This window comes from Lagopus muta, chromosome 3 (genome assembly GCF_023343835.1).
Source record: "Lagopus muta isolate bLagMut1 chromosome 3, bLagMut1 primary, whole genome shotgun sequence".
NCBI lineage: Eukaryota > Metazoa > Chordata > Aves > Galliformes > Phasianidae > Lagopus > Lagopus muta.
This window is the reverse complement of record NC_064435.1, coordinates 59,585,383-59,602,900: the sequence shown is the minus strand read 5'-3', so window position 1 is coordinate 59,602,900 and position 17,518 is coordinate 59,585,383. Positions and strand designations below refer to the sequence as shown.

The following is a 17,518-nucleotide window of genomic DNA, read 5'->3' as shown; positions in this document are numbered from 1 at the left end:
AGAAGAATAAAACCATCTCATGCTGTTGGCTTCTGCATTTAATTTATTGAAGTGATCTGAAAACCACAGGGGCTGCAAAACGCCCCGACAGCCGTTCCCGAAGGATCAGCTCGCAACACCAAGCACGCTCCCACCTCCGACCGACTACACGGCGCAGACGCGGGTGAGGCAGCGCAAGGCGCACGCGTGCCTCCCGCAGAGCGAGGGGAAGCTGTGCGCTCGCCCTGCGCCTGCGTGCTCGGCCGTGACGCCGGGGTCTGGCTCGGCTCATGCGCGCTGCCCGACTGTCACCGCCGTCCCGAGGGGCGGGCTGCCGCGGGCGGGGAGCGGCACCGCGGTCCCGGCGCTGGTGAGCGGCTCGGTGCGAGCGGCGGTCGGAGCCCGGTGACGGAAAGCGGAGGGGGCCGATCCGGGGAGTCGCTGGGGACGGCGGGCCAAAGGGGGTGCCGAGGGCCCCTCCGGGCCGATGTGGCGCAGGGGGCCGGGGCTGAGGGAGCTCGGCGGGAGGTGGCCGCGGGCTCGTTGGGGCGGGGCTCCGGCCTCCGGGCACCTGCCGGGCTGCGGCAGCCGAGGGGAGCCGGGGCTCGCGGCGTTTCCTGCCGGCTTTGTTTTGAGGGGCTGGGGCTGCGTCCCGCTGAGCCCGCGGCCTGGCCCTGCCCGCTGTGGTTCGGCGCTGGGGCGGAGGGCGCGCCTCTGCTTGCCTGTCTGTGGGGGGTTTTCTTAAAATGCCGGGCTCACTTTTGTTGGCTCGTGGTGGCTGACAGCCTCTGCGAAGTTGGTACGGTTCCCTGAAGTTTGCTCTTCCTGTATGAGCGGCTGGAGGTTGTGAAACGGCCCACTTATCTCAGCACGTCACTGTGTAACTGGAAGGTTGTAGCACGCTGTGCTTTCTTCCGTGAGGTGTGCTGGGTTCTGTGTGTGTTAAAGCTGACCTAACTCTGCTCATGCTGTTGAGTCAGAGGGCGGTGAGGTGCTGGCACAGCTGCCCAGAGAAGCTGTGGCGCCCCATCCTTGGAGGCGTTCAAGGCCAGGCTGGATGGGGCCCTGGGCAGCTGAGCTGCTGGGGGGCAGCCCTGCCCACAGCACGGGGTGAAGCTGGGTGAGCTTTGAGAGCCCTTCCAACCCAATGATTCTGACAGCCCTTCCTAGTAGGAGGCATTGGGTCATGCTTTCCAGATCTTCATTCTATGGCCATTCTTTCCCATTTGGAAGGAATCAGGAATTCCAAATGCATTTCTTAGATTTCAGTGGATGCCATGTTCTTCCATCTTTGGTCATTAGGATCCTTTTCTACCTTCTCTTAAATAGCTTGAGAAAGCAGGCCTGTCTGAGAGCCAGTTAATTTTATCTTTTCTGCTTTTAATGTCTAATACTCATTTACATGCATGTCTTGACTTAACTACGCTTTACTGCAGACTCAGGTAAAATGTTTCATTAATTTTTCCCTGCATACCTGCACTTCTGATGGACAAATACTGTAATAAGAGGAAATAGAGTGCGGGGAGGAAATCTTCCATCAAAAATCTAAACAAAAGTACTTTATAGTTAAGTCTTCGGGTTTAGAGCTTCCATGGTTATGTTTCTTTCCACTGCTGATACCAAATTTAAGCTACTGCGAGGGGACTATAGGTCTCACTTCCAGTGGGTTTAAGTTCTTCGATAGTTTGTGCTTTGAGCAGCCACCAGATTCCTGTATGCACCCTTTTAATAGGCAGACCTACCCTAGGTTACGTAGTGTTTGTTTTATAAATTAATATTTGCAGTTCTTCTTTTGCTATTTTTATCATTTTTTGAAACATGCTTCCGTAGAGCAAGATAAATACAAAATGCTAAGCAGAGAACATATTGGGTAATGAAACAGAGCTAAGTGAATTCAAATGTGATTCTTGTGTAATTCCAGTTCCTATTTTTTGTAATGCTTTCTAATGATGCTTCCGTCAAGTTGCAGCATTTTTATTGCTGAAGTTTCCTCCCTAGTTAAGTTTGAAATTATGGAGAGCCATCAAGTAAAAGTGTGTGTTCTAAAAACGTTATGTTATTTTCAGTGCTGTTGAATTATGAAGGCATATTGAGGTCCCAATCAGCCATGGAGGAAACGGATCGGGAAGCGGTTGCAACAGCTGTTCAGAGGGTGGCTGGAATGCTTCAGCGTCCCGATCAGCTGGATAAAGTGGAGCAGTATCGCAGGAGGGAAGCTCGTAAGAAGGCTTCAGTGGAAGCTCGACTCAAGGTACGCAGTATGGGATGAGTAGTCTTTTTTTTTTCCTTCTACATTTTAATTCAAATAGTTTTATACCATGGGCTTGAATTTTTTTGGTCTGAGTGCAAAAGAGAAGTTTTGCATCCTGAAACTAATGCGAGCAAATGTTTTGTATCCTGTTGAAGTTTTGTTCAAGCGTTTCAAATGTTCTTATGACCTGTAGCTTGTACAGTTTATCCACAGACAGGTTCCCTCCTGCAGTGTAGCCTGTCAGCCAGCAAATGTTGTGACAATAGAATATTGAACATGTAACAAAACTTGGTGATTGACTGAAAAAACGATGCTGAACATGTGTTTAGTCTCTGACTTTGAGCTTATGGTCGATGATAGCTTAATCTTCCAAATAGTGTTTGGTGATGTCATTGAAGAAGAAAAGGTTTCTTGAGTCCTTGCTAAAGGACTCAAAAAATCTGAGGATTTTTGAATGTTTCTGTCCACAGTGTAGCTTTGAAGATAGCCTGCATTCCTTCTTAGCATAATAGTAATAACTATGCTTACAATAACAAAAAAGAAAAAAAAAAAAAAAAAACAGCCATGAAGTTTAGTGTAAGCAGTTACATTCAGGGTTCCACTCTTTATAATGGATTATAGCTTCATGGAGCTCTAAGGAGACCAGGCTGCAAGGATGCCAACTGTGCAGCTTAATGCTGAGGGCTGTCATTTGAGGGGTAAAAAAAACCAAAACTGAAGTACTGAGCACTGTTCCCAATGGTTTTGTTTGGGTTTTATGTAAGTGATGGTCAGTCCAGTCTAAGGTGAATACGTACTGTAGGAGGAAAAGTCTGCATGCTGTACCCCTGCTTTCCCAGCATCTCCCATTGATTGTTGAAAGGCAAACTGCACATTTGGGTGGGTGTCTGTTGTTTGGAATTTCTTTGGCTGTTTGAGTCAGTGACAAAAATTAGTTGATGGTTGCTGTTTTAACATCAGTTGCTGCAGAATTTAAATATGTACAAATTTGAATTTGTGAAACTTGGAAGATCTGCCTCAGAATAAATTGAAAAACTGAATCAGATGGACTGAATGTTAAATCATTGTATCATTTGTAAACTACAGCCAGCTTTAGAAACTTGTCTTCTCTCGGTTGTTGAAGTACCACGTTGCATTTCAGTAACCTAGGTACCTCAGTTACTGTAGGGGAAAATTAGCTGATGCAGCAGTTCCATAGACAGATAGTGCATAAAAATGCTGTGCCACTGCTTGGCTGTGCTGAGTTTGACAAAAAAAAAAAGCATTTTTGTCAGTAAAGTCAGTGTATCGTAGTTTGGAGGTATATAAACAGTTGTGGCTTAAGATTGACTGCATTTTCCTGGGATGTTCCCTTTACGTTTAAAACACAGTAAATGTTGTTCATAGCTACCAGGATTTCCTCTTTGGCTTCTAGTAACAGACAAAAACAAACCCGTGACAGCTCAGGCCTTTTGACCTTGCATGTACAGCGAAAGTTATGGCCACAGCCGAGCTAAACTGTGTGTGCCTCATTGCTTTACAGTTTGCTGAACTCAAGGACTTGAAGCAGTGGAATTTTCACTTGTGCCTGGCTTTTGGCTCGTCTTTTGAACTCTGTTATTTCCAGTTTCATTTTCTCTTGCCCGATTTCATCGTAGTTGCATATTTTTAAGAAGCTAGCTACCTAAAACGTGGATGTGATCTGATTTGTTTCAGGAAGATATGCTTTATAATGCATGTTAGTAATGTGTCAAGACTTTAAAATGATATTCAGGAGTAATGGCCCATTTGAAGAGTCATTATTTCGAGCACTGCCTGTCACAAGAGAGAGCTGTATCAATAATCTTGCTGTATGCCATAACAATCTAGTAGTTGCCTTGTCAATCTACTTGTTTTACGTGGACCAAACATCTAGTGTTTTGTTTTTTGTTTTGTTTTTTAATATGGCAATAGTAGGTACTGCTAAGTAAAAATTTTTGGAGAAATACTGAAAATACAGTACTTACAATGCATTATGCTTAATGTGAGAGTTCGTTGTCTTTTTGTTTGCATTCAAGGCAGCAATCCAGTCACAGCTAGATGGGGTACGGACGGGTTTAAGTCAACTGCACAATGCATTGAATGATGTAAAGGACATTCAGCAGTCTTTGATAGATGTCAATAAAGACTGGAGACAGAGCATCAATGCCATTGAAAACCTCAAGGACGTTAAGGATGCTGTAGTGCAACATAGCCAGCTGGCAGCTGCTGTAGAAAATCTCAAGAACATATTTTCAGGTAATCTGCTATTCTGTATATAATCTGTCACAGTCTTAAAGCACTTCAAAGTGGTACAAACCATGGTTATGGAATGATGTGGGAAACTTTAAACCTTGCTGGGAATGAAGAATTAAAGAGAAATCACCTAGATGTCGTGTTCAGCGAAGTAATATTTCACCTAAATTTCTCTGTAAGAGCTTCCAATCTGGCTTATCTTCATTATCAGTAGCAGTCAGTAAGAAGCTTCTTGTATGTGATTAGTAGCTGGAATCATATTTTTAGTGTAGAAATCTGAACTATGCAAGCAGCATTTACAGAAAGTTCAGATGTATGTGAAATATGCTGGGTACCTTCAGCAGGGCTTGGGTCCCAGGTGATCTTCGGAGGCAAATAAGTTTGCAAGCAAATGCAGAATGTCAAGGAGCAAGAACTCCAGTCAGAGGGTTCCTAGCAGTCTTTCTCACACAGCAGTTAAGAACCTCAGGGATGATTTGTATTTCCACTTGAAGTAACATCTAGCAAAGAACAATGAATTTTTGTATGTTCCAGTGCTAATTTGTTTCAGGGATGTTGTTTTAGTTTACCCCCATGAATGCAGTTGAGACCTGAATGCAGCCTTTTGTTTTTTAGTATCCTGAGAGGTTTGGGGTCTGAAGTGTTTCCCCTGAGATTGTTACAAAGTAGAATTGATGATAACTTTTCTCTCAGTGAACCAAATGTTTTCATTGCAAATCAAATGTTTTTCACCACACTTAATGATTGTAACTGTCTTAATGTGCTTTTTTTTATTTGATTGCCAGATTTTATCACTATCTGCTGTTCTTGTGACATTTTCTCCATTTTTCTTCTTCTTGCCACTGAATCCTAATCCTATTCTGTATTGTTCCTTTAATACTCAATGTAGTTTTCCCATTTGTTTCCTAGTGCTCATGTTGTCTTGAGTTATCTTTGGAATTTTTATTTATTTTTTTTTTTACCTCTTTTTCTTCTTTTTTGCCTCTGTTGCAGTTCCAGAGATAGTGAGGGAGACCCAAGATCTGATTGAGCGAGGGGAACTTCTGCAAGCTCATCGAAAACTGATGGATTTGGAGTGCTCTCGTGATAACCTGATGTATGAGCAGTATCGCATGGACAGCAAAAACACACATGACATGAACCTCATCCATACATACTTTGGGGAAATGCAGAAACTTTCTGAGGAGTTGGCCAAGCAGTTGTGGATGGTGGTTCAGAGATTTCTTGTTACAGTCCGTCGAGATCCGACCTTGCTTGTTTCTGTTGTTAGGATAATCGAAAGGGAGGAAAAAATTGACAGGCGCATGTTAGACCGGAAAAAACAAACTGGGTTCATACCTCCTGGCAGGCCAAAGAAATGGAAGGAAAATATGTTCAACATTTTGGAAAGAACTGTGAGCATACGAATTGAAGGCACTCAAGCAGATAGTAGAGGATCTGACAAAATGTGGCTCGTGCGTCACCTAGAAATCATACGTAAATATGTCCTTGATGACCTTCTGGTAGCTAAAACCCTGCTGGATCAATGCTTTCCCCCACACTATGACATTTTCAAAAGATTGCTAAGCATGTACCATCAGGCTTTGTCCACCCGCATGCAAGAGCTTGCTGCAGAGGATCTGGAAGCAAATGAGATTGTTAGCCTTCTAACTTGGGTTTTAAATACTTACAAAAGGTAAAGTCCCATTTATCTTTCTGTGAGAAAAATTGAGGATAAGCATACACAACACAGTCTGTGTACTAATAATTGCATGTCTGTTAACAGAATAGAAGATAAAGAAGATAAGGCTGTTTATTAAAAAAAAAAAAAAAGAAGAGAATAATAGTAAAGGACTGTTGATTTTTGTTAATGCCTTTTACTTTCTGGAAGCTACCCCTTAAAACTTCTCCAGGTTTTCTAGTACGTGGTTTTGAGTGGCTTTGTAAGTTTGAGGCTTTAACGCAGTTCCAGAGCAGCGTGGAGCTGCTGTCAGCCTAAAGCAGTGTGTTTGTGCACTGCTTGGTGATGAAACGGGGAGAGCAGAGGAGATGGAGAGCTTGTGTATGCAAAGCAAAATGTTTTTCGTTGGGCATAGCCCCAGTGAATTAGTGTGATTATTTACTGTCTATTGTTCTCCTCTGCAGAGCGTGGGACTGTTTAAGTGTTGCTTCATGACTGTTAAAAGGAAAGAATGTAGTAACTTCCTCCAGATTTTATCTGGATGTTACTGCGTGACACTTTGTTTCTTTAGAAGAATTTCTGCCCATAGGTTCTCTCCCGTGATACTGTCAAACTCTTAGTGTCTTTTGAGTGCTATGTTGAAATAATGGAAGGGTTGGGTCTGTCCTCTCATTCTCCTGATAGAAACAGCTCAAATGGCAGTGTTTTATTCTTTGCTGACACATAGTTACTAAGCAACTGATTTATTTGGGAAAAAGTACTGCTAGCTTTTTGTGCTTTATGACTAACCTTGCTCTCAATAGCTGGCAGTGACTCAGAATCTGAACTGTGTATGATTTTTGCTGTCTGATTATTTGATCTCCCTGTTTCAACAGATAGAGCTCCTGGTAGGTTTAGAGTATAGCACCGTTCAGCAAATAGGATGGAGATATGACTGTTCCAGGGAGTTTTTATGACCTGTTTTAAGATACGTTTTGGATTACTCTTTGCTTTACTTTACTGTGTGACATTCTTCTGTTTTATTTCCCTATAGGGAACATCCAGGAGGAGCCCCTAATGCATGTTTAGTAAATGGGCTGGAAGGGTATACTTGAGATGCAGCTGATAAGATAAAGGAGCTGAGTTCATTGGCCTTCTCTTCATTATTACTAGAAGGCCAGAGGAATGAAACAATGAAAGTAAATCTGAAATGTGGGACTCTCTCTTCCTATGGGTGCACTGTCTGGGCAGAAATCCTGCTCCCAGGTTTTTCATTTACAGCCTTGGGCTGATGTTCTGTTGAGACAGCTCTTGGTCTAAAAACTGTCAGTGAGGAAACACCTCAGGAAAAGTTGAAGGCTGTGAGTGTCTCTCTTTCCTAGCCGAGAAGCCTGAGAGGGCAGCACAGTAATTGTGTTCTTTTAGGTTACAATAGAGGTTACAATACATTATATAGATGGTAATTAGCTTGTGCAGAGGGTGGTGGAATCTGGGAAAGTTGAAGTATTACCTGGGAAAGTTGAAGTATTCCAGTGGGATTCTTGCAAAACTTAACCAAATCTCAGTTGCTGGACATCTCTATAGAGATCTGAATATAATAAACTGTGCTGGCCTGTATGACATCACAAAAACTTCCACAAATTCATGAAAACTTCTGTGAAATCAGTTTAACCTTCTTTTTCCTGAATGAAAAATAAGCTCTACATTCCTATTCACTTGTATGGAAAATAGTTTTGTCCTTTGTAATCTTTCTTTACTTTTAGTAAATGTAGCTGAACATCATAGAGGACATAGGAACGTGTATTTTGTTTATGCTCGTTGCAGCTGCATTTCTAAACCAGCTGATAAGGTAGAAGCCAATAAAGGGATGCCTTGAGCATTCTTTTCCATGTAATGAATTGATAAGAAGGTGGTGCGTAGCTTCTGTTTATAATTTTGAAGGATAAGAATTTAAAATACACTCTGCTGAAGTAGAAAGTGATCATTTTGTAAGCTCTTTTTAGAACTAGATTCCATTCATAGCTCAGGAATAGTGATCTTCATGTGGATAACAGCCACTACTGTTTGAGTGGGATGCAGTTTTTACTGTGTTCGTGTATTTGTCTCTCATCATTTCGTCAATGAGAGTTTTGAAAACATACTGCAGTTACTAAACCTGCCCTAGGTTGGGATCACGGCTCTAATCTGTTCTTTAGAAAAATCTGGGTTGTGTAAGATTCTGCTGATGCCCTTGTTCACAACATTGTTTTATTAGATGCTACAATCAAGTGTTGCTAAAACTGCTGAGAAGAGAGTCAAGCAGCATTGCTGCAGTTAGTGTCAGTGAATGGAAAGCATGGTGCCGTGTGTCTGGACGACGTCCCAGAGCTGAACACCTTTCTTACAAGATGCAGCAGAGTTGGCATCAAGCCTGCCATGAAAGGCAGCATAGAAGTTTTCTTGTGTTAGTTTCCAGGGAATACAATTCTGGCTTAAAGTTCAACTTAATTATGAATGTTCTGTGATGGGAAACAACCCTTTCCGATGGTTAGAAGCCTCCTGGCAAGGGTTGTGTTATTGTTTCCTCTGTAACAATTGGGAAAGGAGTATTTCATAGAAAGTCTTTGAGACTGGAAGTAAGGATCTGCAGTCTTTGTTCTATGGCTTCAGTTGGTGTGCCTTAAGAAAAGTTTGATGTTTCTGTGAAGTAGGGATGATGGTGGTTAATGAGATTAGAAATACTCTCTAATACAGCATAGCGCCATAGCCAGCTTCTCATTTTACCCCTGTTTGACTCTAGAACAGGTCCTGCTATTACTATTGTTGTATTCTTTATGTGAACAGCCATGGAGCCCATGGGATTCAGCCTTGAGAGAACCTTGAGCCCCTTAATATCTTGTCTCCTTTCCTGCACCTCAGAATGACATTACAAATGCAGAGGGCTCGGTTGCACTGGGTTCTATGCCTTCACAGACAACACGTTTGTTTAGTAATTAGCAATTAGCTGTTGGATGTTTCTAGGGCTGCAGTGGTTTTTGTGATGTGGAAGCACTGCTGAGCTGACTCACTGCATATCCCCAAAGGACACCTCGAATTTGTGGAAATTTAGAAACTAAACTCTTGGAGAACTGAACTTTTTTTTTTTCTTTCCCTCTGAGTATATTTGCATCAGTTGTTAACAAAGTGCTCTGAGGAGTGCAGTTTTGCTTTGTTTGTTTATTTATTTTTAAGCTCAAAATCTTAAAGATTCTTGCTATTTTTATGCTTTGACATAGCAAGCAACTTCTGTTTAGAGGAAAAATCTCATTGTGAAGTATCAGTTTTCCATAAACCTTTTAAAAATGTTCTTGAGGGTTGCTCTAGTTTTTCTAATCCTATGCAATGAAGCAAGTACAGCCAGCAGGGCTGTTATGGTACTGGACCCGTGATGTGCCTTTTTGATTTAGATTGTAAGATGTCTTCTCTCATAGCAAGTATATTCTCTACCAATGCAAGAAGCAGTGCTAGGTTTTACTTGAGTGTACTTTAATTCTGATGGGGAAGTAAAGTAGCACAACAGAAGGTCTTTGAGTAGCTCTGCTCAAAACTTAAAAGGGTTAACACTTTGATATTTTAAAAATAAATATTTAAAATGCCTTTAACACTTTTTATGAACGTATGCTGGGCTAACTCTCCTTAGATCCTATTCTTTCATTCAGTTTTATGTCCATTCCAAAGAGTTCTTATTAGTGGCAATAAGTACGTTTACAGAGAATGTAAAAATTCCGTGGTGATCAGACCACAAAAGCTGTGTAGTTTTTAACTTTCATCTCATTTTCCTTTGCTTATCTGAAATATTGTGGCATATTTTGTTTTGTTTTTAAACTCAGTGCAGAGATGATGGGGAATTCAGAGCTGTCTCCTGAAGTGGATGCAAATTCTCTGAATCTTCTGCTTTCACAAAATGTGGTAGATGAGCTTCTCAGCAAGTACATGTCAACACTCACTGTAAGTAGTAATAATTCAAAGATTCCTTCATATGAGTGCATGGCCACACGTGCCTTAGTACTCAAAGTGCTGTACTTCCATCGGAGGAAAATGCAGTGACAAACGTGAACTCAGTGCCTTTACTTGTTTAAATCTTCACATATATTTGATACCGATGTGATCTTTTCAAGGTAATCAGGATGCTCAAGGGACGTATTTGCCAGTCTTTTTCATGTAATGCTTGTCAGCTGCCTAAGCAGAGCATTCCCTTTTATGCGTGCCTGTTCAAGTGCATTTAAAATACAAAAACGCCGCATCTTGCTTGCAACAGGTGACACTTCATCTTTTTTTAAACTACAAGTCATCAAAAATCAGTCGGCTACATGGCAGAGGAATCAGTATGTGGTTGTCAGGCTTTTAAATGGTTTTTTTCTTTAAAGATTCAATGTTGTTTGCCTCTCAGACTGGCTGTTGGGGTATGTGAAACTTTGGACTGGGTGTTCTTGTATTGTTCAGTTGAATTCCTAAGTCTGGGAGCTCTGCCAAGCAGAGGAGAGAGATCTTTAGCTGTTTTCATTTGTTGGATACTAAAACATGCCTAGCAACCACAACCAGTTGGACTTGATGCCCATCTCATCTTGTTATCTGTTACTGCACTTCTCTATGACTGCTATTCCAAATATTGCAATATTTTATTTTGTTTTATTGTGGTGCTGGATTAAACAATCTCTGCTTTCTCTTGGTTGCTTTATTTGATGTAGTCTAACATCATTGGCTGGCTAAGGAAAGCACTGGAGACAGATAAAAAAGACTGGGTAAAAGAAACTGAGCCAGAAGCAGATCAAGATGGGTACTACCAGACTACACTCCCAGCTATTGTTTTTCAGGTATAAGAAAAGCTGTTTATTCTAGAAAAAAAAAATGCAGAGGAGTTTTCAGTTGGTTGGTTATTTATTTATTTTTAAATAAAATTGGTGCCAGTGACTGTTCTTTTACTTCCCATTGAGGTAGGCCTGCCTTTACAACTAAACTTTTTCCCTTAATGTAGATGTTTGAGCAGAATCTTCAGGTAGCTGCTCAGATAAGTGAAGATTTGAAAACAAAGGTACTCCTTCTATGCCTTCAACAAATGAATTCGTTTCTAACCAGGTAAAACAAACTTTAAAGTATAGATACTTTATCTTGCCTCCAGTTGTCTTCAGTGCTTGGTTTTCCTGGGGATATTTCTTTTTTTCTTTGTCTCCTTGTGCCAACCAAGCTTTTCTTTCGTTTTCTTTTCTTCCTTCCTTCACCAGAGAAGTTCTGTGTTGGTGAGTGGCTGTACGAGTTCCTCTTTGGCTCTGGTATTTGGAATCAGTTCCTCTTTCTTTGGTATTTCAAACTGGTAATCCTTTCTCATGACAAAGAGAGAAACAGAGAGACGAAACATCATATGAGCAACAAGCCCTTGAAAATACTGTTGTAGATAAATGTCAAGTCCTTATGGAGCATTTCATTCTACGGTGTGTAGTTATTCCAGATTTTGAGTCTGGTTACTGTTGTTGTTTGTGTGTGTTACAGATACAAAGATGAAGCACAGTTTTACAAAGAAGAACATCTTAAAAATCGCCAATATCCTCAATGCTATGTTCAGTACATGATTGCAGTCATCAACAACTGTCAAACTTTTAAGTAAGTCTGTATTTTCTTGCTGGATTTAATTTGTAATACTGCACGTTCCCAGGACTTTCTCGCATTTTTATATACAAAGAGGGTTTTAGGTGAGATAGTTTAGCTGACTAAAGAAAGCCAACAGGTTTAAATGTATTTAACATTTTAGGAAGCAAGCCTTGTTACTCCTGTTGGCAAACCAAATCAGATTCACGTGAAAAGCCACTTTCCTTTCAGAATTGCAATTGTCTGTTTTAATTGGTCTGGGACCAGTTATCTTTTCTTACATTTGTTCTCTCAAAGTCCACCTTCAAGCACTGTGAGCAAGGTGGATGAAACGGAGGACATTAATGGTATAGTTGAATTTATTCAGAATATTAAAGCAGGAGAAAGAAATCCTCATTGCTCGTGTTTCAGAACAAGAGAAGTCCTTCATATGTGTCAGAGTTCAGCAATCCAGTCTCTCGTTCATCTCTTTCTGCTGCCATTCTCCCATCTACAAATGAGCAGTAGTTCTTATTTTTTTTAAGGAACATACAAGTAAGTTAGTGTGCTCACTGGAAAGTCATGCTGAGGAGTCACTTAAGGCTTCCAAAGCAAGCAGAAAACATTGTTTCACATTGCAAAAGTAAGACTGGTATGTCTGTTTCTGTTCATGCATTTGGAAAATTTAGTAGCAATGCATCTTCTTCAGTGGATGATGAAAGGCCTTGTTATTTGTCACAGAGAATCTATTATCAGTCTGAAAAGAAAATACTTGAAAGTTGAAATGGAAGAGACATTATCAAGCAGTCATGCAAGCATGGATGTGATTTTAGACATCATTGCCAAAGAAGGATGCTCTAGCCTGCTAGATGAAGTCTTCATGGATTTAGAGGTTGGAACTTTTTTCCTCAAAAACAAAACAAAACAAAACAAAACCACAAAAAGCATTATTTCCTAGGAAAAGTAATTCAGGAATGATCTAGGTATGAAATGTCCTGATTGCTGAACGTGTGCTGGCAAAATGCAAGGGAACTTCATTGGTACAGTTTGAGTGTCAGAGACTGAAAGGATTTTTGATTGTATTTCACGGGATTGTTTCAGGCAGCTGCTTTGTAATAGTGAATGTACGTATATTTTAGTAGAGTATACACAGACAAATAATTGCACAGCTGCATTGTAACAGTTACTTGCTACTGATAATAAGCTGCTATCTTTGTACAGGTGCCATAAGGAAAACCATTAAGATTGTTGATTGCCAGTAAAGATGGTCAGTTTCTGACTGATAAATTCAGTTCAGGAATTCTGGCTTCTGATAGAATCCGCCTAAAAAAGGGAAAGGGGAAAAAAAAAAAAGGGGCTATGTATAGTTTAAGAGAAATTGGAAATGTGGGCAGGAAGGTGGAGAAATGAGAGAGATGTGGAAGGAAGAAAGGTGTTCTGAGTATTTTGGTTGTGAATGACATTTTGAAGTGATTCGCAGTAAGATGTGGGAGCACTGTTATTCTAAACCTGGAGCTCTTCAGCAAGACCTTTATTTTTTTGTTAACTGTGTTAGTTTATTATGAAGAGGCACTCAGCCCACTCAAATGAGCATTCTTTGAAATTATTTACCTTGAAGCTCCATTAGCATTTGTACAATGCTTTGATATGTAGATTATTTTCACTGGGAAGAGGAAACAAGATAGCAGGCCTGTGTGGGTGTTGAGAATACTGGAATTGCATGTTACAGAGTTCTGGGAAAGGCATAAAGCACCTAGGCCCCCAGTTTGGTATGGACACAAGGATGTGGTGGCACCAGGAATAGCCAGTAGCAGCTCAAGGGTACAAGCACCAAATTTCATTCTTGCAACAGCTTAAAGATGCATTGTGTTAAACTGGAATTGTCCTCCTAAGGCACCTTTATTCTTGGACCTTAATTTTTTTTATTCAGCATAGACATTTCTCTATTTAGAGAAAATCCTAAAGGATTTTGGAGTCTTGTGAAATAAATGCTTAGGTTAGTGCAGTTGGTTTGCATTCACAACTGGTGTGTACATCGAGGTAGCGCTCCATGGCAGCCGCAGTTCTGACAACCCCTCACATCATTTTTCTGTGTTAACTGTTTGTTCTGGTTGAAGGAATGTAATTCAGAAATATGTGACACTTAAAATTGTTTCCTTATTTTTCTTAATTGCACTGATCTGATGAAAAGTGTCAGGAACCTCATCTCATCAATTATAATTGTTATCTTCTCAGCCCCATCTGAATGAGCTGATGACAAAGAAGTGGTTGTTGGGGTCTAATGCTGTGGGAACTATTTGTGTCACTGTAGAGGATTATTTTAATGACTTTGCAAAAATAAAAAAGCCTTATAAAAAGGTAGGTACAAAATGTTCTATGGTACCTTGCTAATATACTCTGAATGTCCTTTTGGTTGGGTTTTTATGGATGCTGTATGGAATGTAAAATTGGGACACAGACGTTGAAATTCTGAATTGATTCATGACTGGAAATTAAACTGTAATCATATTGCATTAGTCTGAATTGAGCATTTCTCATCTATTTTGTTCACAGCCATCTGATGTTTTCAGAGATTAGACTTGCAGGACTGAATACAGAAAATATATTGTAATATTACTAAATTGTATTCTTACCAGCTTGAATTTTTCTACCTCACATTCGAAGTTTATAGATAGATATGTGATTAGATTTGTTTGCCTGCAGTTATTTTTTCCTTGCACACTTAATGTATTGTTTTAATATGTACATTAAGATGGGAAGGCATTGTTAAGTTGGCAACATGAGATTGACCAAATGCATAATATATGTTAAAAATGACATAGCAGTATGTAGGTGATCTTAATATATTTTTCCCATGGTCTGTCAGAGGTTTTTTTTTTTTTCCTTTAGCCTTGAATTTTTAGTTTTATTCTTCTTAGTTTTGTCCTTTACTGAATTAAAGTAAATTTGAGTGTATTTAAGATAGCGTGTCTTTAAAATTACTCCCAGCACTTTAAGAAATACTTGAAGCTAGCAAGATCAGGATTTGCATGAGGCCTTTGAAGAAATTCTTGGGAGAGTTTGTAAGATACAGAATCATACGGTTATTCTTTCTTACCTGAGCTCCTATGGAGATAGAAGGGACTGCTTAAAATTTCTCTGACCTTTTTACGTGATCATCTTCAGGATCTAGAGATACTGGAGGCCTTGAAGTATGTGAATTATAAGAATTTTCAGTCCAGAAAACGTATACAAAAGAAGTGAGGTGGTCACAGAACTAGTCTGTATCCATGGAACAGTTCTCCAGGACTGATTTGTTACTGTGAGGTAATTGTGCTTGACACGAGCTTCTTCAGTCATCGATACCAATCTCAGAGATCACGTGTGTTTCATCATGTAGTGTTTATTGCCACCTTACGGGAAAAAAAAAGTCAAACACGACTTTTGGCATTCATTATACCTGCTATTTGATTGCGGCCCAGCACAAGTTTCCTAGACTGCACATCTGATGTTCCAGCATCGATAGGACACGCTTGTCTTTCCCTGGAGTTAAAACGTTTTTGATTAACTCAGTTCTGAAAGGTCAGGTTTTAAAAGCCATGTGAACAGAGCAGGTTTTCACTTCTGTTAGCATCATGGAAATCTGAAGCCATTCCAAGTATGTTATATTAGTGAAAGCCGTATCCTGGTGATAAAGCACAAAAATGTGTTTCAGAGCCTGATTGTTGCTCTGAATGGGGACTTTGGCAGTTATCGCTGGCATAAGCCACCACTTCTTTCTTTCAGACGATGACTATGGAGGCCCATCGAAGGGTGGTTGTGGAGTACATCAGGGCGATCATGTTAAAACGTATCTCTTTCAAGAATGCAGAAGAGAGAAAAGAGGGCGCAGAAAAAATGATCAAAGAAGCCGAACAGTTCAGATTTCTGTTTAGGAAGCTTGCATCTGTGAGTATCTGTTTCAATAACGATGTTAACTTGGTAATTTGTAACAATTTTGAATTAAAACACATTGCTATGTGCTAATTGTTTGAATTAAAACACGTAGTAACAAGAATGCCATGTGGGGGCATGGACAGAGTTCATGAACAAACACAAGCCCACTGCTAAAGCAGTATCTGAAGGGCCTCGCAGTGGCACGTTTTTACATAAACTTTAAGGGCAGACCTGGCTTTCACTTCAGTTGTTCGTAATGTTTGTGTTGCGGATTAGCAACAGTTATAGACCAGAATACAGAGTTGTGTGGATAAATACGACATGTTTGTCAGGTGTGGCTTTCTTTATGATACTCTGGAGATAATGACTGCAGATGAGGAGGAATAGGGAAATGCAGACAAGAGGCTTAATGTGACAATTCGCAAACATTTTTGTCGTAATGGCTAAAGTTTCCACTCTTCAGGGAATTTGACAGCATTCTCAGACAAAATAAGAATAATACTAATTAAATAATTGTGTATAATTGTGATATTGAGGGGGGGGTTGCTTTCTTTAGTCATTTTTAAATTATTGTTGTTTTTTGTTTTGTTTTGTTTTGTTTTTAATTATTATTTTCCAGGGATCTGGAGAGGATACTGAAGGACTCTGTGATATCATTGAAGCCATTGCAGAGGTTATCAAACTAACTGACCCTTCCCTGCTCTATCTGGAAGTTTCAACTTTAGTCAGTAAATACCCAGATATCAGGTAATTCTCTTTGCCTTCAAACTCAAAATAGATAATATCCTAGTTTGTTTGTAACAATGGGATAATTTTAAAACAATGCATAATGTGTTCATATTAATCATATTTTGAAATGTGGCTGCTTTTTTTTAATAATGCTAATAGCAAATGTACATGTTTTGGACTAGCAGGTATATGCATTTAAGTATTGGTATGGCAAAGAAACAATGAGACTATTCCCATTGTGTTTTGGGAGGGTGAAATGCATCCTAGATTCCTGAGCATCACCAGAAAATAGTGCCTTATAGATAGCTGAAAAAGCCAGTTCTTTGTGACCAGAGGTCTGATTAAGAATTAGAGGTCCACGCTGAAAGTGCATGAAAGGATGATCTGCGCTATTTCTAGCACAATGTTACTTCTGCAAGAACCAATGCCAGCCTTACCTTTTTTCTTTGGCAGGGATGACCACATTGCAGCTTTGCTGACGGTGAGAGGAGATGCCAGCAGAGATATGAAGCAGACTATCATTGAGACTTTGGATCAAGGGCCGAGCCAACCCAATCCAAATTACGTGCCAATTTTTAAAGAAATTACAGTTCCTACTCTAAACGTGGCAAAGCTTCTTAAGTAATGGACAGCTCTGTTCATGTGATATTACTGGCATGGGTTGACAGGTGTGAAATAGTGAAATGTTTGAGGGCGAGTTTGGCAGTGCTGTTTCAAGTAACGTCCAGTGCACACTAGGTATGTTTCTTTCTCAAGGTCGGGATATGGGATATAATCAGACTTCTGCAGGTGGTGATACTGCTCTCAGCAAATACATTTCTAGTCACGAAATATGGCATTGCAACCGTATAAAGATACACTGAAAATAACACAGCTGTGGCAGTGCTGGGTGTGTATTGCTCTTCCAGAGCCCTCATCCCATGGCACAGCATTGGGTGTACATTAACCTCCCCATTCCACTCCCACCTTATGCTTGGTGTATGTAATTACTTTGGTGTAAAATAGTTTATGGCAAAAACCTTAATTATGGAGCCAGCTTCCTGACCGGGGGGCTGTAGAGGGAATCAATAAATAGCTAAGAAGGGTGTGAGGTACAAAATGTCTTCTTTGTGGATTCCCTAAAAAGAGCACACGAAGCGCCACTTGTTCAATAAAACGCTAAACCACGGCCG

The 17,518-nt window shown here is 40.3% G+C and overlaps 2 protein-coding genes across 5 annotated transcripts in view; both read left to right on the top strand.

Moving 5' to 3' along the window:
• CTNNAL1 (catenin alpha like 1) overlaps window positions 1–17,518 on the top strand; it is a 596,511-nt gene that overhangs the window by 403,486 nt on the left and 175,507 nt on the right. The window lies entirely within an intron of this gene.
• EXOC3 (exocyst complex component 3) lies at window positions 144–17,514 on the top strand. 4 transcript variants are annotated; one of them, XM_048939252.1, is made up of 13 exons: window positions 144–163; window positions 2,046–2,230; window positions 4,267–4,486; window positions 5,477–6,158; window positions 9,971–10,088; window positions 10,829–10,954; window positions 11,116–11,216; window positions 11,628–11,738; window positions 12,444–12,594; window positions 13,938–14,060; window positions 15,468–15,629; window positions 16,237–16,364; window positions 16,800–17,514. In XM_048939252.1, exons 2-13 carry the CDS (start codon window positions 2,087–2,089, stop codon window positions 16,969–16,971), a joined length of 2,238 nt encoding a protein of 745 aa, XP_048795209.1. In that variant the 5' UTR covers window positions 144–163; window positions 2,046–2,086; the 3' UTR covers window positions 16,972–17,514. The 4 variants fall into 4 exon arrangements, with proteins under 4 accessions (XP_048795209.1, XP_048795206.1, XP_048795207.1 ...); XM_048939249.1 differs by lacking the exon at window positions 144–163 and adding an exon at window positions 219–349; XM_048939250.1 differs by lacking the exon at window positions 144–163 and adding an exon at window positions 240–361.

Bases quoted from the DNA above. Each gene is read 5' to 3' on its own strand.
- EXOC3 (XM_048939252.1), top strand. From the start codon at position 2,087: ATGGAGGAAACGGATCGGGAAGCGGTTGCAACAGCTGTTCAGAGGGTG. The intron at 11,739-12,443 runs GTAAGTCTGTAT...TATTTGTCACAG, and splicing joins AACAACTGTCAAACTTTTAA to AGAATCTATTATCAGTCTGA. The intron at 12,595-13,937 runs GTTGGAACTTTT...TTATCTTCTCAG, and splicing joins AAGTCTTCATGGATTTAGAG to CCCCATCTGAATGAGCTGAT.